The sequence below is a fragment of the Carassius gibelio genome, chromosome A24 (genome assembly GCF_023724105.1).
Source record: "Carassius gibelio isolate Cgi1373 ecotype wild population from Czech Republic chromosome A24, carGib1.2-hapl.c, whole genome shotgun sequence".
Classification (NCBI taxonomy): domain Eukaryota; kingdom Metazoa; phylum Chordata; class Actinopteri; order Cypriniformes; family Cyprinidae; genus Carassius; species Carassius gibelio.
In genome coordinates this window covers 2190460-2206597 of record NC_068394.1, presented here as the reverse complement: position 1 = coordinate 2206597, position 16138 = coordinate 2190460, and the positions used below count along the sequence as shown (strand labels likewise).

Below are 16138 nucleotides of genomic sequence, written 5' to 3'. Positions count from 1 at the left end.
GTCAGTAAAACTATAAGCATCACAGTAACAAGATTTTGACGATGCAGTGTTGGTTTGTAATATAAAAATTAAAAAAAAATAAAAATAAAGCTGAAATATAAATTGAATGTACATTTCATACATAAACTTAATAATTTTGTCAACTAACTGAAAATTAGTTTAAGTTATAAAAGCATTAAAGCTCCAATATGGAGGAATTTTGTAATAAAATTGTCGAAAACAACTTGCACAGTGTGATATATTTCCTCTAGTTGTGTACATTATAATATCTCAAAAGTCTCCAAAGATTTTTTATTTCAGAGAAATTCCGATTTTAAATAACTGGCCGTTCCAGAAAAGAAATGTCGCCTCTCAGTGACGCAATGTCCGCTCTATACTTTGTTTCAGGTGTAGACCATGTGATGTTCCACCACACCGCAATATCACATGGTCAAATGCGGAAGTGGTGGTTATGTTATAGCCGCGCGTATGGTTTGGTTGTCGTTGTTATGGATCACGATTACTCTTTGGCGAGTATTGAAGTGCCAGTAAAACGTAAGCGTCCATATTCGGATACACGCAGACTGTGTGACAAACGGAGGAATAAAACCAGGATAAATATCGGTCAGGTGTTTACGAGATGGAGAGAGCTGCGCGAAAATCTTGGACTTGACAGAGACTCTGCTCTCGCGAGTGTATTGATAGACAGGTAAGCAAATCAATTATTTATTTTGTTATTGTACAAGAAACGTAATAGTTACAGTAAAGATGATTTTAATAGATATGAATTACACCACATGCCTGTACATTCTGTCACTTTATCCATAACGTTACCTGTGAGAAAATAACATAACGTGGCAAATGGACTGTTATATTGCTCTTTGTACTAAGGTAAGGATTTTTAATCGAGTGTGATGACCGAGGTAATACAAAAACGAATCAATTACCTCATCCGTGATCATGATTCGTTTATCCAATTTAGATACATTGCAATGGTGAAAACGCATTAAAAAGGACATCTCCCATCGTTACCTGCTTCATAGCGTCATCAAGCTTCGCCTTTGTTATTGTTGGAAATGCGCCCTCTTGTGGTCAATTACAAAAATCACATATTGCAGCTTTAAATTGAAAGCTCAAAACAATAAAATAAAATACTAAATAAAAAAGTCTGACAAAAATGAATTAAAAAAAACATCAAAATTACAAAGGTCAACTAAAATTAAAAAAATAAAGGTTATTTCAAAATACTACTAAAGACTATAATAGTATATGAATAATACTAAAAATAACAAAGCTTTAATGCTGAACATAAATGCATTCAAATATTTTTTCATGTAATTTTGGGGTGAAACATGACCTAGACATGTATTTGTGAGAAAAAAATAAATTTTGGATGAATGAGAACTGTAAAGTGTCACTGCTGAATTTGACTTGAGTCATGAATTACGACTAAACATGATAGTTATCATGCTTTTCTTAGCTCTAGTTCCCATGCAAACACAGCTTGAAACACAAATGTGTGTTCGATAAATGCATAATACAGAAAATAATTCAGTCTACTGCATCGCCGTGCATTAAATAAAAAATGTGACCAATATATGACAGATACCTGCCATGAATATCTATAATGAATTATTCAAACATCCTCCTGATGGACCTGCTGCTGTCATTTATCTCCACATACAGATTGAGCACAAGTTCACTAGAAGTCCACAGACTGTGTCCAATCATCCGTAACCAGCAGGCCATTCAAACGGGAGGCTAATGCACTGCAAAAAGCTCTTTCCAGCTATTTTCTCCAACAAATCTCTGACTTTAAGCCGACAGTAGTTGGCAGACAGCCAGAGCACTGTTGATTTGTACAAATACTGTAACAACTAAGCTGTCTGGAAATAAGGCGTTCTGCAACCCAGGAAGGATTTCTGAATGTGCCAGCATAGTAAAAATGATTAAACCATGCAGTACAGAAAAAAATAATAATCTGCTTACTGTAACATAACACTCCTTACACTGAAAACTAAAGACTTGGGAGGAACAGAGCTTATCAAATACACATATAAGAAGGGATGAGATGGAAGACTAGTTGACTAATCATTCAAAAACCAAGTGTTTCTACTAAAATCTCAGACAGTCTTAACATCTCTGAAAAGCTGCATCTTTTAATTCCTCCCATTTAAAGCCCTGCTGCTACAGCCATCAAAGTGCTTTTCTAACAAATCGACCGCTTTCCAACAATACATTTCAAGACAATTACTGTCTGACTTGTTGTTGCCTGCTGTGAGCAGCCTACATAGCCTGTGCATCACCATTTTTATGACGACTATGATGCTCTTGTGTAAAGAAGTTCATAGTTATAGTTTATTTACCATATCCTATTGAAAGGCTGCATTCAATGTATCGCTGAGAAATGAGTCAGCTAAAGTTTACAATATTAGGAAGTCAGCCATGCAGACAGACATCTTACCCCTAAACGCAGACGACTCATTAGATCCAGAGAAGAGTCCATCCTGACAGTGAAACTCATACAAACTCAATGTCTCTCCACATGTCAGGAAGCATTCAAACACCTGAGCCTCTGTTACACGCCGCAGGGAGGTAATGAGGGCTCCACTTTCATGCTAATATACACACTACATTAAATATTCATACAAAACCTCTGTGTGCATTTTCAAACACGACTTTAGGGGAACTACTTCAGCCAAAATAAAAATTCTGTTCTTATTTAATTTATGCAATGCTTTTGAAAGAAGTTTCTTCTGCTCCCAATGGATGCATTTATTCAATCAAAAACACATTTAAATTGTGAAATATTAATACAAATTTAAATAACAGTTTCAATGTTAATATCTGTTAAACAGTAATTTATTTCTGTGATGTGCAGCTGAATTTTCAGCATCTTTCCTCCAGTCTTCAGTGTCACATGATCTTCAGAAATCATTCTGATATGATGATTTGTGGCTCAAATATTATAACTCATTATTGGTGTTCAAATGCTTATTATTACTGTGAATGCTGAAAATAATTTGTGGAAACAGAATTCTTTGATTAATAGAAAGCTCAAAAGAACTGCATTTATTTGAAATAGAAATATTCAGTCAACGAATGTATTTACTGTCTCTTTTTTTTTTTTTTTACTTTTTCATGTTTCCACAATGAATTATTATTACATTATTGGTGTTCAAATGCTTATTATTACTGTGAATGCTGAAAATAATTTGTGGAAACAATTTAACTTTTTCATGTTTCCACAATGAATTAAACAGCAAAAACTGTTTTCAACATTGATACTAATCAGAAATATTTATCGAAGAGCAGATCAGCATATTATAATGATTTCTGAAGATCATGTGATGCTAAAGACTTAATAAATTAGACATTTTAAAATGTATAAAAAAAGAAAATTGTAATAATATTAGAATTCTAGAGTATTTTTGATCGAATAAATGCATCCATTGGGAGCAAAAAAGACAAAAATATAAAAATAAAAACTTAATCCAAGTCTTAAATATTATTTGCGTTCTTGAAAATTAGGACTCCACTGTAATAAATAACCACATAGAGATTTTGAACAACATGAGGTTGTGTAAATAATGACTGCTTGTTCATTTCTGGGTGAACTGTCCCTTTAAAGAAACTCTCTTTACAACTACTCACAAACTTCCTCTTCAGTTTGACTTTTGGATCGGCGAAGCTCCTCCTCTCCGGCTGGGCGGGTTCTAGCTCCGCCTCTCCCAGCTGATCATCAGCTGAGATGCTTTTCCTCAGATACGCCGCCCGCTGTCGGAAATGTGAGAAGGGCGACTGAGAGCGCGGTCGTGGGTCAGCGGCACCCGGAGCGATGATGTCGGCCTCGTTTTCATCTTCCAGCCGCCACATCTCACCTGAGGACGGACGGATCACACATCAGACCAATATCACACATGGCACATTTAACCTTATTTCTCTGCTGGTTATTCCCAGGCAGCCGGCTAGATCTGTAACCACGGGTGTAAACTCTCAGATAAAGACACTAGAGATCTGTCAGGACACTGGAACAGAGTTATTCGTGTTTATTAGACTGGAGTCAGTCAAATCTGGGTCAGAGTTTCTACCAGATATTACGACCCTTGTTTGGCATGATCCCAACATAATGAGCACGTCAAACATGCTGAGGGAGACGGCTGGGATTCGGTGTGTGTGTGTGTGTGTGCTGAAACTGCACCATGCTACGCTGTTGGCGATGACAGTTGCTAAGCAACTAGAATGGGGAGGAAGCCAAAGACTTTAGGATTAACATTTGAGAAACAGTGAAAAATCCTTCAGAGAAGCTTTCCACAGGAGCAGCTCAGCTGTGAGAATCAGGCGTGAGAAAGTGAGAGAGAGTGGGGGGTGAACGTGCTAAACAATCGCACATGGTGTAAAGCTCACACATGTTGTGAATGGAATGTGCCGAGTGGAAGCCTCCCGTTCCAGACCTGGTCCATTCACAACTACACTCTCACTCCCTCGCTGATCTTTTTTAAATCACGTTTATTTTTTTTGTGCAATAGAGCAACTGAAGAGCGTCTCGTGCATTCAGATGCTGAAAACTGAAAGTATTTAGAATTTCACAAAATGTACTGCATCGTAAAAAGTCAACAGAAAGTAACAATTCTGTATAATATTATGAAAATAAAGCCTGTTTTTGGATCAAATAGAGTTACTGCATTGACATTTTCATGACTACTAATTCTCAGCACTGTGCAAAAAAAAGACAGAACTGTCAACTGATACTGTGAACTAAAACTATTAAAATTTGTTTGCAATAATTAAACAGTTATAACATGAATAACTGTAATAAACTAACTGAAATAAATAAGTATAAGTTTACTGAAATGCTTTTCATCGAGTTCACAGCAAAATCATCAAAACTGAGAGTTTGATCAAATTAGTTTTGCTAACACGGCTGTGCCGTTTTAATGAATAAACACACACACACACACACACACACACACGATACCTGCAGAAGGCAGTGTACATGCTTGAAGACCACCAGGGCTGGAAGGAACATGAGGGCGTTGTTGACGTTCACAAACTTTCTCTGACTGCTGCACACGGACAGCGGCGGGGGACTGAGGGATGCTGGGTAATGTCCTGGATTTGGCCAACAAAGGCCTCTGTAGCCGTCGCTCCAAAGACCTGGAACACAAACAAGCAGAACCAACAACAGATAACTGGTTAAAATGCATGTATTTCTGAAATAAACTCTAATAATAAAGAGAAACAATCAATTCCAAGCAATGTTTTGCATTGCATAATGTTTTTACATTGTAAGCATGTGTGTGGATGTTTATTTGAACACTTTATTTGTGATGTTTTATATGAGATTATTTATGCATTTGTTATTTATCTATTCATTTATTGCTGTTGTTTAATAAATTAGTACAACTATAGCATATGCATGGAATTAAGTAGTTTTATTATGTCTCCAAACAACTTTCTTTCCTAATCGCTGTGTAAAGTTTGCATGCATTACATGAGCATGTTTGAATCGGTCTGTCTGTAAGGTTACAGTAATATTAAAAACATTATTTTTCAAGCATGCAAGATGGAGTGTAACAGCATGTGGAGATTTGGCTGTATTCGAAAGTGAATGTCTGGCAGCGACGAAGCAGTGAATTCCAGACTGCATGAGGAAATTCTACAGCAGAATGTGACGGCGTCTGTCTGTGATCTGAACAGGCGTCGGGTTATGCAATGTGATTACCATCCAAAACACTGGAGTAAATCAAAGCTACAATACAACCAGAAGATGCTCTGCATTTATGAAGACCAGATACAATAATCTCACTACAAAACATCCCAAAAACTGCTGAAACAGAAGTGATGGAAAGGCACAGCGCAGATGTGAACAGCAGCTGCAGAGCATTTGATTGAGGTCTGTGCCAGCAGATGTACTTCACTACTGATCAAATATTAAGAGCTGCATATGGTTTTCCCATCTTTAGTCAAGCTCAGTTAAACTGTTCATTTAATAAAGAACTCGCAATTCAAAACCGACAAATGTTACAATTTTATGACATTAAACTTATAAAGATCTTCCGGATCATATTGTGGACTTCAATTGAATTTGAAGTAATAAAGAAAATTGCAATGTGCGCTTTTTAATAATGAGTTTAATTTAAAAAAAAGAAAAAAAGAAATGATTTAAGAATTAGAGCAGAAAATAATGCGATTCATTCAACTTCTCCCCTGCAAACATCTGGCTTCATTCATTTTTATGAGTTTTCATGTTCCTTTAAATCAATGGAGAAATACAAATCCTGTCTTACATGTTTTTCTAATTTAATACCACGTTTAACTTGTTACATGTTCTTTCAGAGCACAGAGTTTAAAATGACAGAATTGGCAGATTTTTTATCGTTAAGTAAAACTGAAAGCTTAAAAATTATTTTCGTTCATTGCAATAAAGCTGAAATAAAGATGTTTTTTTTTTTTTACCTTAAACAATTGAAACATTACCTTGATGATTAGATATAATTTCTTAGTATTGTAATGCAAAAATAAATAAATTAATAAGTTCCTTATTGTATTCAAGTTCATTTTATTTGTATAACAACCAGGCTGACAAAGTGCTTTACAGAAGAGCAGGATTATTAAAAAATACATTGAAAACAGACCAGACCAAAAAAATAGTAATATTAAACATTATATGATTTAATTTTGTAAGTACTTATTTAATAGGGTAATATTGAGTTTGCTTACAGAAAAACAAACTTTAAAAAATCTGAAATATGGCCTTGGTTAAAAACTGAAATAAAATCTTGAAGCTAAAGTGCTGCTGAAATTACTAAAACTAAAGCTTAGATAAGTATAAATGAAATCTATCACCATTTTTTAACTAATTTAAAATAATAATGACTAAAGCACACAACAAAATTACTTTAAGTTATATAAAATATAAAATGCAAATATTCAAAATAATTTAATTGAAAATAATTATAAATACTATAATGGTATACAAATAAAAGTAATATAACACTGAGAATTTACTAAGAAATCCCAGCCCCATATATGCTTTCATTCTATTAAATAAATAAAATAAATGTAATAATAATAAATCTTCAAATTAGGAACAACACAATGTTGAGTAAATGAAACCATAAAGTTCATCCCTGTGTCATATTTCTGTCGTCCTGTCCACGGATGATTTCTGCCACATCCAGGTGAACTGACTGCACTGTAACCCTCCAGGACACACTACATCAAGCGCTCTTACGAGCCAAAATATGAGGGAAAGTTTCAGATGTCAATAATACAGTTCAGATTTGATTATTCAGTGATATGTGCTCATCTTGTTATAAGGTACAAAATATGTAAGCATTATTAGAGTATTAACTAAACATACCAGCCGTTTTCTAAATAAAATCCTGAAATCTCAAGCAGGACACACATGCACACATGCACACACTCTCAAACCGCGCTCTGATTTAGGAGTACCTGGCCTCGGCTACTGTGCAGCAGTAACTGCCGCTGCGACGGGTGTCCCTCCGAGCCATGAGCTCATCCCTGGAACGCCGACGGTTAAAGTAATCCGTAAGTTTCCCGAAACTTGCCATTCTGACCCTTGCATGCATGCATCAGTGTTCTGCTGTTATTCCACGAGCGGCTGTGTCACATTCGTTCACTCACATCCCCACGATACCCACAGAAACACCAGTGAACACAGAGCAGCAGCAGCAGCAGTCGCGTGTCTGCCGCTCGCTCACACGCTGAATATAGCCACCCTTATAAACTTCCTCCAAAAGGAGCCTGCCACGAGAGAGATGCAATGAGACTGACGCGTCTGAGTTTAGAGTGTCTTTCAGCATTCTCCCTCCGGAGCATCATCAGTGCTGCAGCAACACCATCAGCATCTCTCCCTCTCACCCAGCCTCTCTCTCTCTCTCTCTCTCTCTCTCAAATGTGTGCCGAAAGCTCTAAATGAACTAATATGATCTAGAGCAGGGGAGGGAGAAAAAATGAATGAGTAAAGATGAAAAATGAATCAGAAAAAGGCAGCAACACTGCCTAGAACAAGAGATTATTGCCAAGTGTTTTGCATTAAGAACGGTGCATGTCTATGTGTGTATGTGTGTGTGTGTGAATCATGCTTTGATAAAGACAGCAGCCTGGACTGCACTTCAAAGAGTGGAGTTCATGAAATCAATACAGGCTGAAGACAGGAGAGCAACGCTCCGATTCATTCATTACATTCCTTTATTCTTTAACTTCTTGGCTGCATATTGACTGAATTAATGTACAATGTAAAAGACCAAAAATGCAAAAGACTGCATCATCAGCTGGCCTATTTTCGCCTGCTGCAAGCAAAAACGAGTGCATATTGCACATCCATGGCAGATTTACAGGACTGCGTCGGTGGCTCTCATTGAGAATAAATCTTGTTCTAGCATACAACTTTGTCCGGCATATTTTCCTCCCCGCAGCATCTCGCTTCTGCTGCCGTCTGCAGTTTTGCTCTCCTGATAGAAGCTGAAGATGGTGGGGATGGATAGAACACAATGTACAATACAGGTAATGTTAACCAAGGGATCAAAATCAACCAAGCTATCAAAGCAAACAGAATAAAACACACCAAACTAAAGCCCAATCATTTAGGATTTTAAGCCAGGTCTGTGTTATTCAAATTAAAGAGATTTGCATTAAAAGCATGAAAAATATTCATTGTTTAGGAGCGCACAAAATAGAAATGTGTGAACATCATGGACAAGGGCTCTGAGTGTGTGTCTCATAAATCTAGGCCTAAAAACCATATGCCGGTAACAACAATAGAGATGACAATGGTGATATCTACTGCCTTCAGAAACATCAAAAATAGCACGTACAGTATGTGTCATCAGCTGCCTTCAGTGATCAATACAGCTTCAGATCATATTTTGTGTGTGTTAGTGTGCTAACCTGACTCTCTCATATCAAACACCCTACCCTGTGCAAAAATGAAATTATATTTTATGAGATACTATGCTTGTCTAAGCATAACGACCAGCACAGCACAGCAACACTGACTCGACCAATGGAGTGAGCTTGGGGAGGGGCTATCTGTTTGCCCAACCAATAAGAGAAGTGCGGAATGTTTGGGAAATGTTACACTGTTTTTAGAATTCTACTTAGAATCACTGCAGTTAAAAAAAACAACAACAACAACATCACTGTCTGTTCAATTAAGCATTGGAGTACTATTTCAAATTAATATGCGGAATAGTAACTATAACGAAAACCCTTTCAAATATTAGTATGATCTCAAGCATTTAGTGAAAAACTATTTTACTCAAAAGTCGCTAGCAAATTAAGATTTACCATTTTGAAAAATCATTTTCGACAATGACATTATAATTATATATTTACCATTTTTATTCCAATCTTCGAACTTAACTTTTAGCAGACAGACGAACAATAAGTCAAGAAAAAGATATCGAATATCAAGGTTTATATTATTTCTTTGCACTGATGTGTAGTAGGACAGAGTATTGTAAGAACTACATGTTTAGGCAAAAGTAGCACATCATATTCTCTGCATACAGCAAAAGTGCTTACTGACAACAACATAAACACAGCACAGTACAAAAACAGTGATAGTATTATTGCATTATTCTATTCAGCCAATGATGGACACTGATGAAGAAATTATTTCTTCTGCTGTTCACTTTATTTAAACATTTCATTTTGATTTAACACCATTATATCAAGTATTCAAACATGATTGCACCATGTTAAACTGACTTGAAACAGCTGGATTGGTGTGTCTCATTCTGACGGCACCCATTCACTGCTGAGGAACCATTGGTGAGACACTGATGCAATGCTACATTTCTCCAAATCTGATGAAGAAACAAACTCATCTACATCTTGGATGGCCTGAGGGTGAGCACATCTTCAGCAAATTTTCCTTTTTGGGTGAACTATTCTTTTAAATTGTCCTTAAAGGTTCAAATAAAGCTCCTCCTACACTAGCTCTACATATGGGCTGCAGTGGGCAGGATGATGAAGAATGAGTGGAAGGAGGAGCAGAAGTCATTATTTTCACCTTAAACCAGCATCAACTCACAAAACGCTCTGCCTCATCATATGACGCCATTAGTGTATCCCTTTATAGACATGATGGGTTTTAAAATCAAACACTCACAGCCTGGGACTGTGATGCCCTCAGGAAGTGCATACATCATTTCAGCAAAATTATACTTCCTGTTGAACAGAATTATTTTCACCACTACTCATCAATATTGCGTCAATAAATTTGAGCTTAATATGGAATCTTGGTAATTTACATACATTAAAGAACATTTAAAAAAAATAGCCTGTTTTTTATGGATGCACATTTTATGGCAGATACCAATGAGCAATGTTCTTGTTGTGTATGATAATTAACCAAAATAATGGGAGATGTTATACTGTACATGCCTGTTTTAAACAAAAACCGCCATTTAATTTAGGAGAAATATGAATCGAGTGAAGTAAGGCATTAAAACATAAACGTAGAAAAAAGTTCAATGTGCACCATTGACTTATCAATAGTGTGAATAAGATAAAAAAATATATTTAAGAAATTAATACTTGCTTTCAGCAAGAAGGCATTAATTACATTAGACTTAATTGAGAGTAAAGACATTGAAAATGGCACAAAAGATTTGAATTTTGTTTCCACAAAAATATTTAAACACTGATAATAGTCAGAAATGTTTCTTGAGCAGCAAATCAGCATAGTAGAATGATTTCTGAAGGTCATGTGACACTGAAGACTGGAGGAATGATGCTGAAAATTCAGCTTTGTATCACATTAATAAATTACATTTTAAAATATATTCACATAGAAATCAGCTGTTTTAAAATGCAATAATATATCACAATATTGCTGTATTTCTGATTAATAAACACAGCATTGGTGAGCAGAAAGACATTAAAAACATAACAACTCATATGGGTTACTGGAACTAGAAGAAGCAACTGATGAATGATGTGTGACCAACACCATTTAAAGGAACATGTCCACAATATGTATTTGAAATTCACACTAGTACATCTAAAAGCATATCTAGAGCAAAGTGGTAGATTTTTAAACCAAAAGGTGGGAGATTTAACATTAGATTTAATCAGCCAATGCTGATAATCTCAACATATTGGCTGATTTATAGGCGTCTGAAGAGTCGTCTAAAAGCACAGTACATCAAGGCCTGTCTTTAGGGCTTTTAAACTTGATGAATATTGATGTGTGTTAATGAAATGCAAAACGAGAAGACTTACTCCATCAGCGTGTCCGTACTGAATACATCAGCATAACAACCTGCGAACATCACGCCAGACACATCCTGAGAGAAACACAGACACAAACGGTTAGATTTCAGCTTCTGTTCATGTTCACACGCAGGAAAAGAGGAATCATCACTAGAGTTGTTCCTCTTCACCTTTAAATGCTGTTTGTAACCAATCTCATCAACCTCAAAAACACAACTCTGCTGATAATCAGGAACACTTTTGATTATACTGGATAGGAAAAAGTATACTAAACAGTATCTTTTCGTCCTCATGTAATTATAAAACCCATATTTAACAGCGTAAATACTGACTCTTACAATTCTGTACCGATGTAATGTATTCCTTTATCATGAAATGGATTATAACAATATCAAAAGGAGCAACACAAAACATGGACAAGATAAAAATTCAGAATTGTGAGATAGAAATGCAGATTTGAGAGAAATAAACCTGCAATTCATACAAAATGAGTCAGAATTGGGGGATAAAAAGGTTTTTTAATTGTGAATAAACAGAATCGTGAGATATAATCTAAGAATTTCAAGATGTCACCTGAGAAATGGAAGCAAAAAAAAGATAAAAAGTTGCAATATCCTTCTTTTTTTTTCACAGAAACAACTACAAGATGTTAAACTATGAATTCAGATTTTAAAGAATCTAAATTGTGATATACAAAATTGGAATTCAGAGAAAAAGTAATAATTGTGAGATGAAAAAATAAATTCACAATAACTTTTTTATTGCGAAAAAAATGAATTGCAAGATGCAAACTATGAATTCAGAGAAAACAAAAGTCAGAATTGTAAGACATAATCTCAAAATTTCTAAATGAAAACAATTTGTGAGAAAAAAAGTCTAAAAATAGTCAGAACTTTGAGTTAAAAGTCGCAATTAACTTTTTATTTTACTTTTTATCCAGCTTTGTTATTACCAAGCATGCGTTTCTCATAAAAAGTTCTTGCATCCGGGAAGTTGCACTATCGTGTGTGTGTGTGTGTGTGTGTGTGTGTTTAACATAAGCCCTTCAGAAGCCGACAGCCGTGGTATTCCAGCGTCTCTGCATGTTCAAACAGAGTTGCAGCTCAACATGTACAAATGCTCCTGGCATGATGGAAACTTCATCATCATACGCTTAACAAATCTCTCAATCAAACCAACTCCCGCATTAACCTTCCACTGATATTTACTGGATAATGTGATTCCTGTGAGTCACCCACCTGACAACTCAACACAACCTCCCTCACCGCTCACCTCGACTCGCTTCTCTGAACGTCAGCGGGATATAAAAGAGTCCACTTCACCATCCACGTAATGAATCACAAGCTGAACAGAATGAATGGAGGAAATTACACACTTCATAGCAGCTCATTTCCTGTGGATCTGGACAAATGCATCTCAATCCAAATGTTTGGATTGACACACACACGCACACTGAGATTCATCTGTTAAACTCACAAGCAACAATAGCGGCCCTTTCCTTTAGCCAATATGGGCATATAATTGTGTGTGTGTGTGTGTGTGTGTGTGTAAGCATCCTTTTCCTGACCCTGCTGTATACAGGACACACCTTACCATCTGACTTCCTCAAAATCACAAACTGCGATTCTACTCAACTGAACACACACACACTCACGTGTTTACTTTTTATAAATAGGAACAAACGTCATAGACTTTTATGTTTTTGACTTCTATGAACTGTTGTTTTTACATGCGGTTCAATGATGTAACGCCCTTTTTATTGTCTAAATCTATTAAATTATTTATTTACTTTTTGTTCTGTATCACAATACAACAAATACAACAAAGGTGTGGAAAATGCAGTGCACTTGAATGCAGTTCTTGAATGATGAAAAACTACAATTTCTGAACCAAAAATGATTTGGATTTGTTTCACTGGGTTTAAAATTAAAATTTCTTGGTTTTTCAAACTGTATGGAGACTTTAAAAGAAAAGGTGTAAATGTTGGGGGGGGGGGGGGGTAAGGACTTAGGCATAATTTTTTATAAAAAACTAAATAAGCAATATTGTTTAAAATAGCAGAAAAATTGAAAAAAAATGTGTGTGATTTTGTCAACATATAAGAAGTCATTTTGATGTCATGTGACAAGAAAAGCAAGAAATATGATCTTGACATCGTAAAAAAAAAAAAAAAAAAAACATTCTGGCCTTTTATGAAAAGGCACGTTTTGTTTAAGTCAAATGGAGTAACAATATTGATATTTTTGATTGGAATGTGCATCATATTGATATAAAAATACTACTTTTTAAACCTAATAACAATTTCAATTCAGTCAAATGCATTCGACATGCAATGAAAAAACTTGAGAATTATTTGTCATTTAATCAAGAAGATATATTTAAAACACTGCCGTTTACATTTATAAAAACAAATTGATTGATAAAAACACTATTTCAACACATTATTTCCCAATTTTCCTCAACATAGATATCATTATTTGTCATGGACCCTTATCTTATTACTAAAAACATTGAAACTGCAATGATAGATGGATAGATAGATAGATAGATAGATAGATAGATAGATAGATAGATAGATAGATGCACAAACAAATACATTCTTACTAACACAAACACATGAAACCATTCAGAAGTGACAAAAAAAAATCCTACAAATCCTCAGAGTTATTAAAAAATAGTTATCTTCCCAAAGGAACCGAATCTGAATTGGCGTGACTGTAAATGTGAACTCGCAGCGACATCTGATCTCCATGACAACCGCTGAACGTGAGCGCGCAAAACAAAAACCCGTGGCCCACAAATCCAACAACTAATATATATATATTTACCAAACCAGCTTCAGTTCGGTGACACAAAACTAACTCACTGCCGAGAGAAACAGACACAGTCGGTCAGAGGAATGTCTGATAAACACTCGCGTAACTTACCTTCCACACAAAGAAGTCGCTGAGTTTCAGTCAAAGAGTTTTGAGCCTCAAGTCTGTTTTTTCTCTTATCTCTCTTGAGTCTGATTTCATCGATGAGAACAGAAAACACTGGGTTCGCTTAGATCGCATTGTGTCCACTCACGTGTAGCCCGTGTCTCTAAACAGTGTACTGCCAACAGAAGCTACATTTCAGCATCAAATGTTGCTAATAATAACCGTTTCCTTTGTGACGTAAACCTTTCTTCCGTTAGGGGGCGCGCGGCCGCTCACAAACCCGAGTCGCGCGCGGACCTCGAGATTATTTTGGCTCTTTAAAACATAAAAAGAGCATTCGTTTAAATGTTATTATTTAAAAAAAATCAAATATGATTTATAAATAAAAATCCGATGCTAAAATATCTATAAAATAATTAAAAATAAATAAATAAAGCGAGAAAAGCAACAGGTATCACGTGACCACGTCTTCACAGGAATGGAAATACATTATAAAAACAAAGAAAGTTAGAGCCTTGGACTATTTTGTTTTGTCTATTAATATAAAATGTTCATTATATTCAACAATGGCATGCAATGTCTGATGTATTCTTTTGGTACTAGTGTCTGTGTATTATTATATCAACACAAATCAGACGTCTAGTAAATAATACCTTTAACAGACTTAGAAAAATATATATATCTAGAGAATTGTTATCTATTAGACCACTCATAAACAAAAATAATGAACAAATAGACTACAGTGGGTATAAAAAGAATCACCCCATTTGCAAGTATAAAAAAATTGAGATGGACAATTTATGTTTTATCCAGCTGTATTTACTCAGTGCAACTTATATAATATACAGCTGGATAAAACCGTACATATTTTTATTTTCTATACCCGCTGTAAATATCTGACAGTTCAAATGCTGAAGTCCAAAATAAGAAGTTTTGTCTTATAAATAGTCTTTAAAAATATTAGTAATTATGTTTGGCATGATGGTAATGTCAGCAGTATTGGTACAGTGAATATTTGTTTTAAAAATTAAAATTGCACACATTAATGTCAAATTCAAAATATGATTTTTAAAGTTCCATATGAGAAGGTTCACTAGACTTAAATAATATTATTCATATCTATATTTTTCTTACAGAGTGAAAATGTAGGGACAAAACCAAAATATTCAAAGGACAAACTCTTTGGCACATATATAATATATTTATACAAGTTCAAATACACTTGATGACACGTAATTCCTGGGATTAAATCTGTTAACTTGCTATATGGGAAATGCCACAGAAACTGGGAAGTTAGGATTTTTCACCAAGATATAGTGCCAGCCAGTTGCATAAATTGCAGACTAGTCTTAAAGGTTAGTCATCGAATTATTTCTAACTTTTTAAAATCAGCTACATAAAAAAAAAAAATTACTCTTATTATTAATCCTAAAAGTAAAACTGATTTAAATGATAATTAGTCTAGTTCATTTTTGCAACTGGCCGCTGGATTAGTGCAACGTCTTGCTACCAGAGCTTTGAAGGATCTCTGCAGCAAACGCATCTGAATTATGTTATTATTCTATGACTCTATTACTATGTAAAATTCTAATATAATCATAGTAATTTAAACTAAGCACTTTTAACATCTCTATAAATATATATTTAATCTCTTATGTTTTTTTTTTTTTTTTTTTTTTTTGTCTCTCATGTCTTTCTTTCAACTTGCAAATAAGCCTTAGGATATTTTTATAATAGCTGGTTATAATTCTGTCTATGCAAATAAAATATTTTACTACATGGAACACTTGGAACGTTTTTATTCCAGTTCCATCAGCTAGACATATTTTATTACTGCTTTTCAACAGGGCTTCCCTTCTTCCGCTAGATGTCGCTGTTCACCATCAAAATAATAGTGGCACCTCAAGTCACTGCTTTGCATTTTATAGTGAACATATAATGTGGGCCTACATGTAAAGTATTAATCACCAATAATAATACACGTCGCCTGT

At 35.1% G+C, this 16138-nt stretch overlaps 1 protein-coding gene across 5 annotated transcripts in view; it reads right to left on the bottom strand.

The window, feature by feature from the left end:
- Positions 1–14395, bottom strand: part of LOC127945832 (ankyrin repeat and fibronectin type-III domain-containing protein 1) — a 63025-nt gene extending 48630 nt beyond the window's left edge. For 2 of the 5 annotated variants that reach the window (XM_052541918.1, XM_052541917.1), the window contains exons 1-3: positions 7438–7751; positions 4958–5136; positions 3634–3860 (exon numbers count right to left, since the gene is read on the bottom strand). In XM_052541918.1, coding sequence (XP_052397878.1) covers positions 3634–3860; positions 4958–5136; positions 7438–7574 — 543 coding nt within the window. In that variant the 5' untranslated portion in view covers positions 7575–7751. Of the gene's footprint in view, positions 1–3633; positions 3861–4957; positions 5137–7437; positions 7752–11235; positions 11301–12464; positions 12571–14153 lie in introns of those variants that run through there. The other 3 variants (XM_052541920.1, XM_052541921.1, XM_052541919.1) reach the window with 3 other exon arrangements.
- Between the last annotated feature and the right edge of the window lie 1743 nt (positions 14396–16138).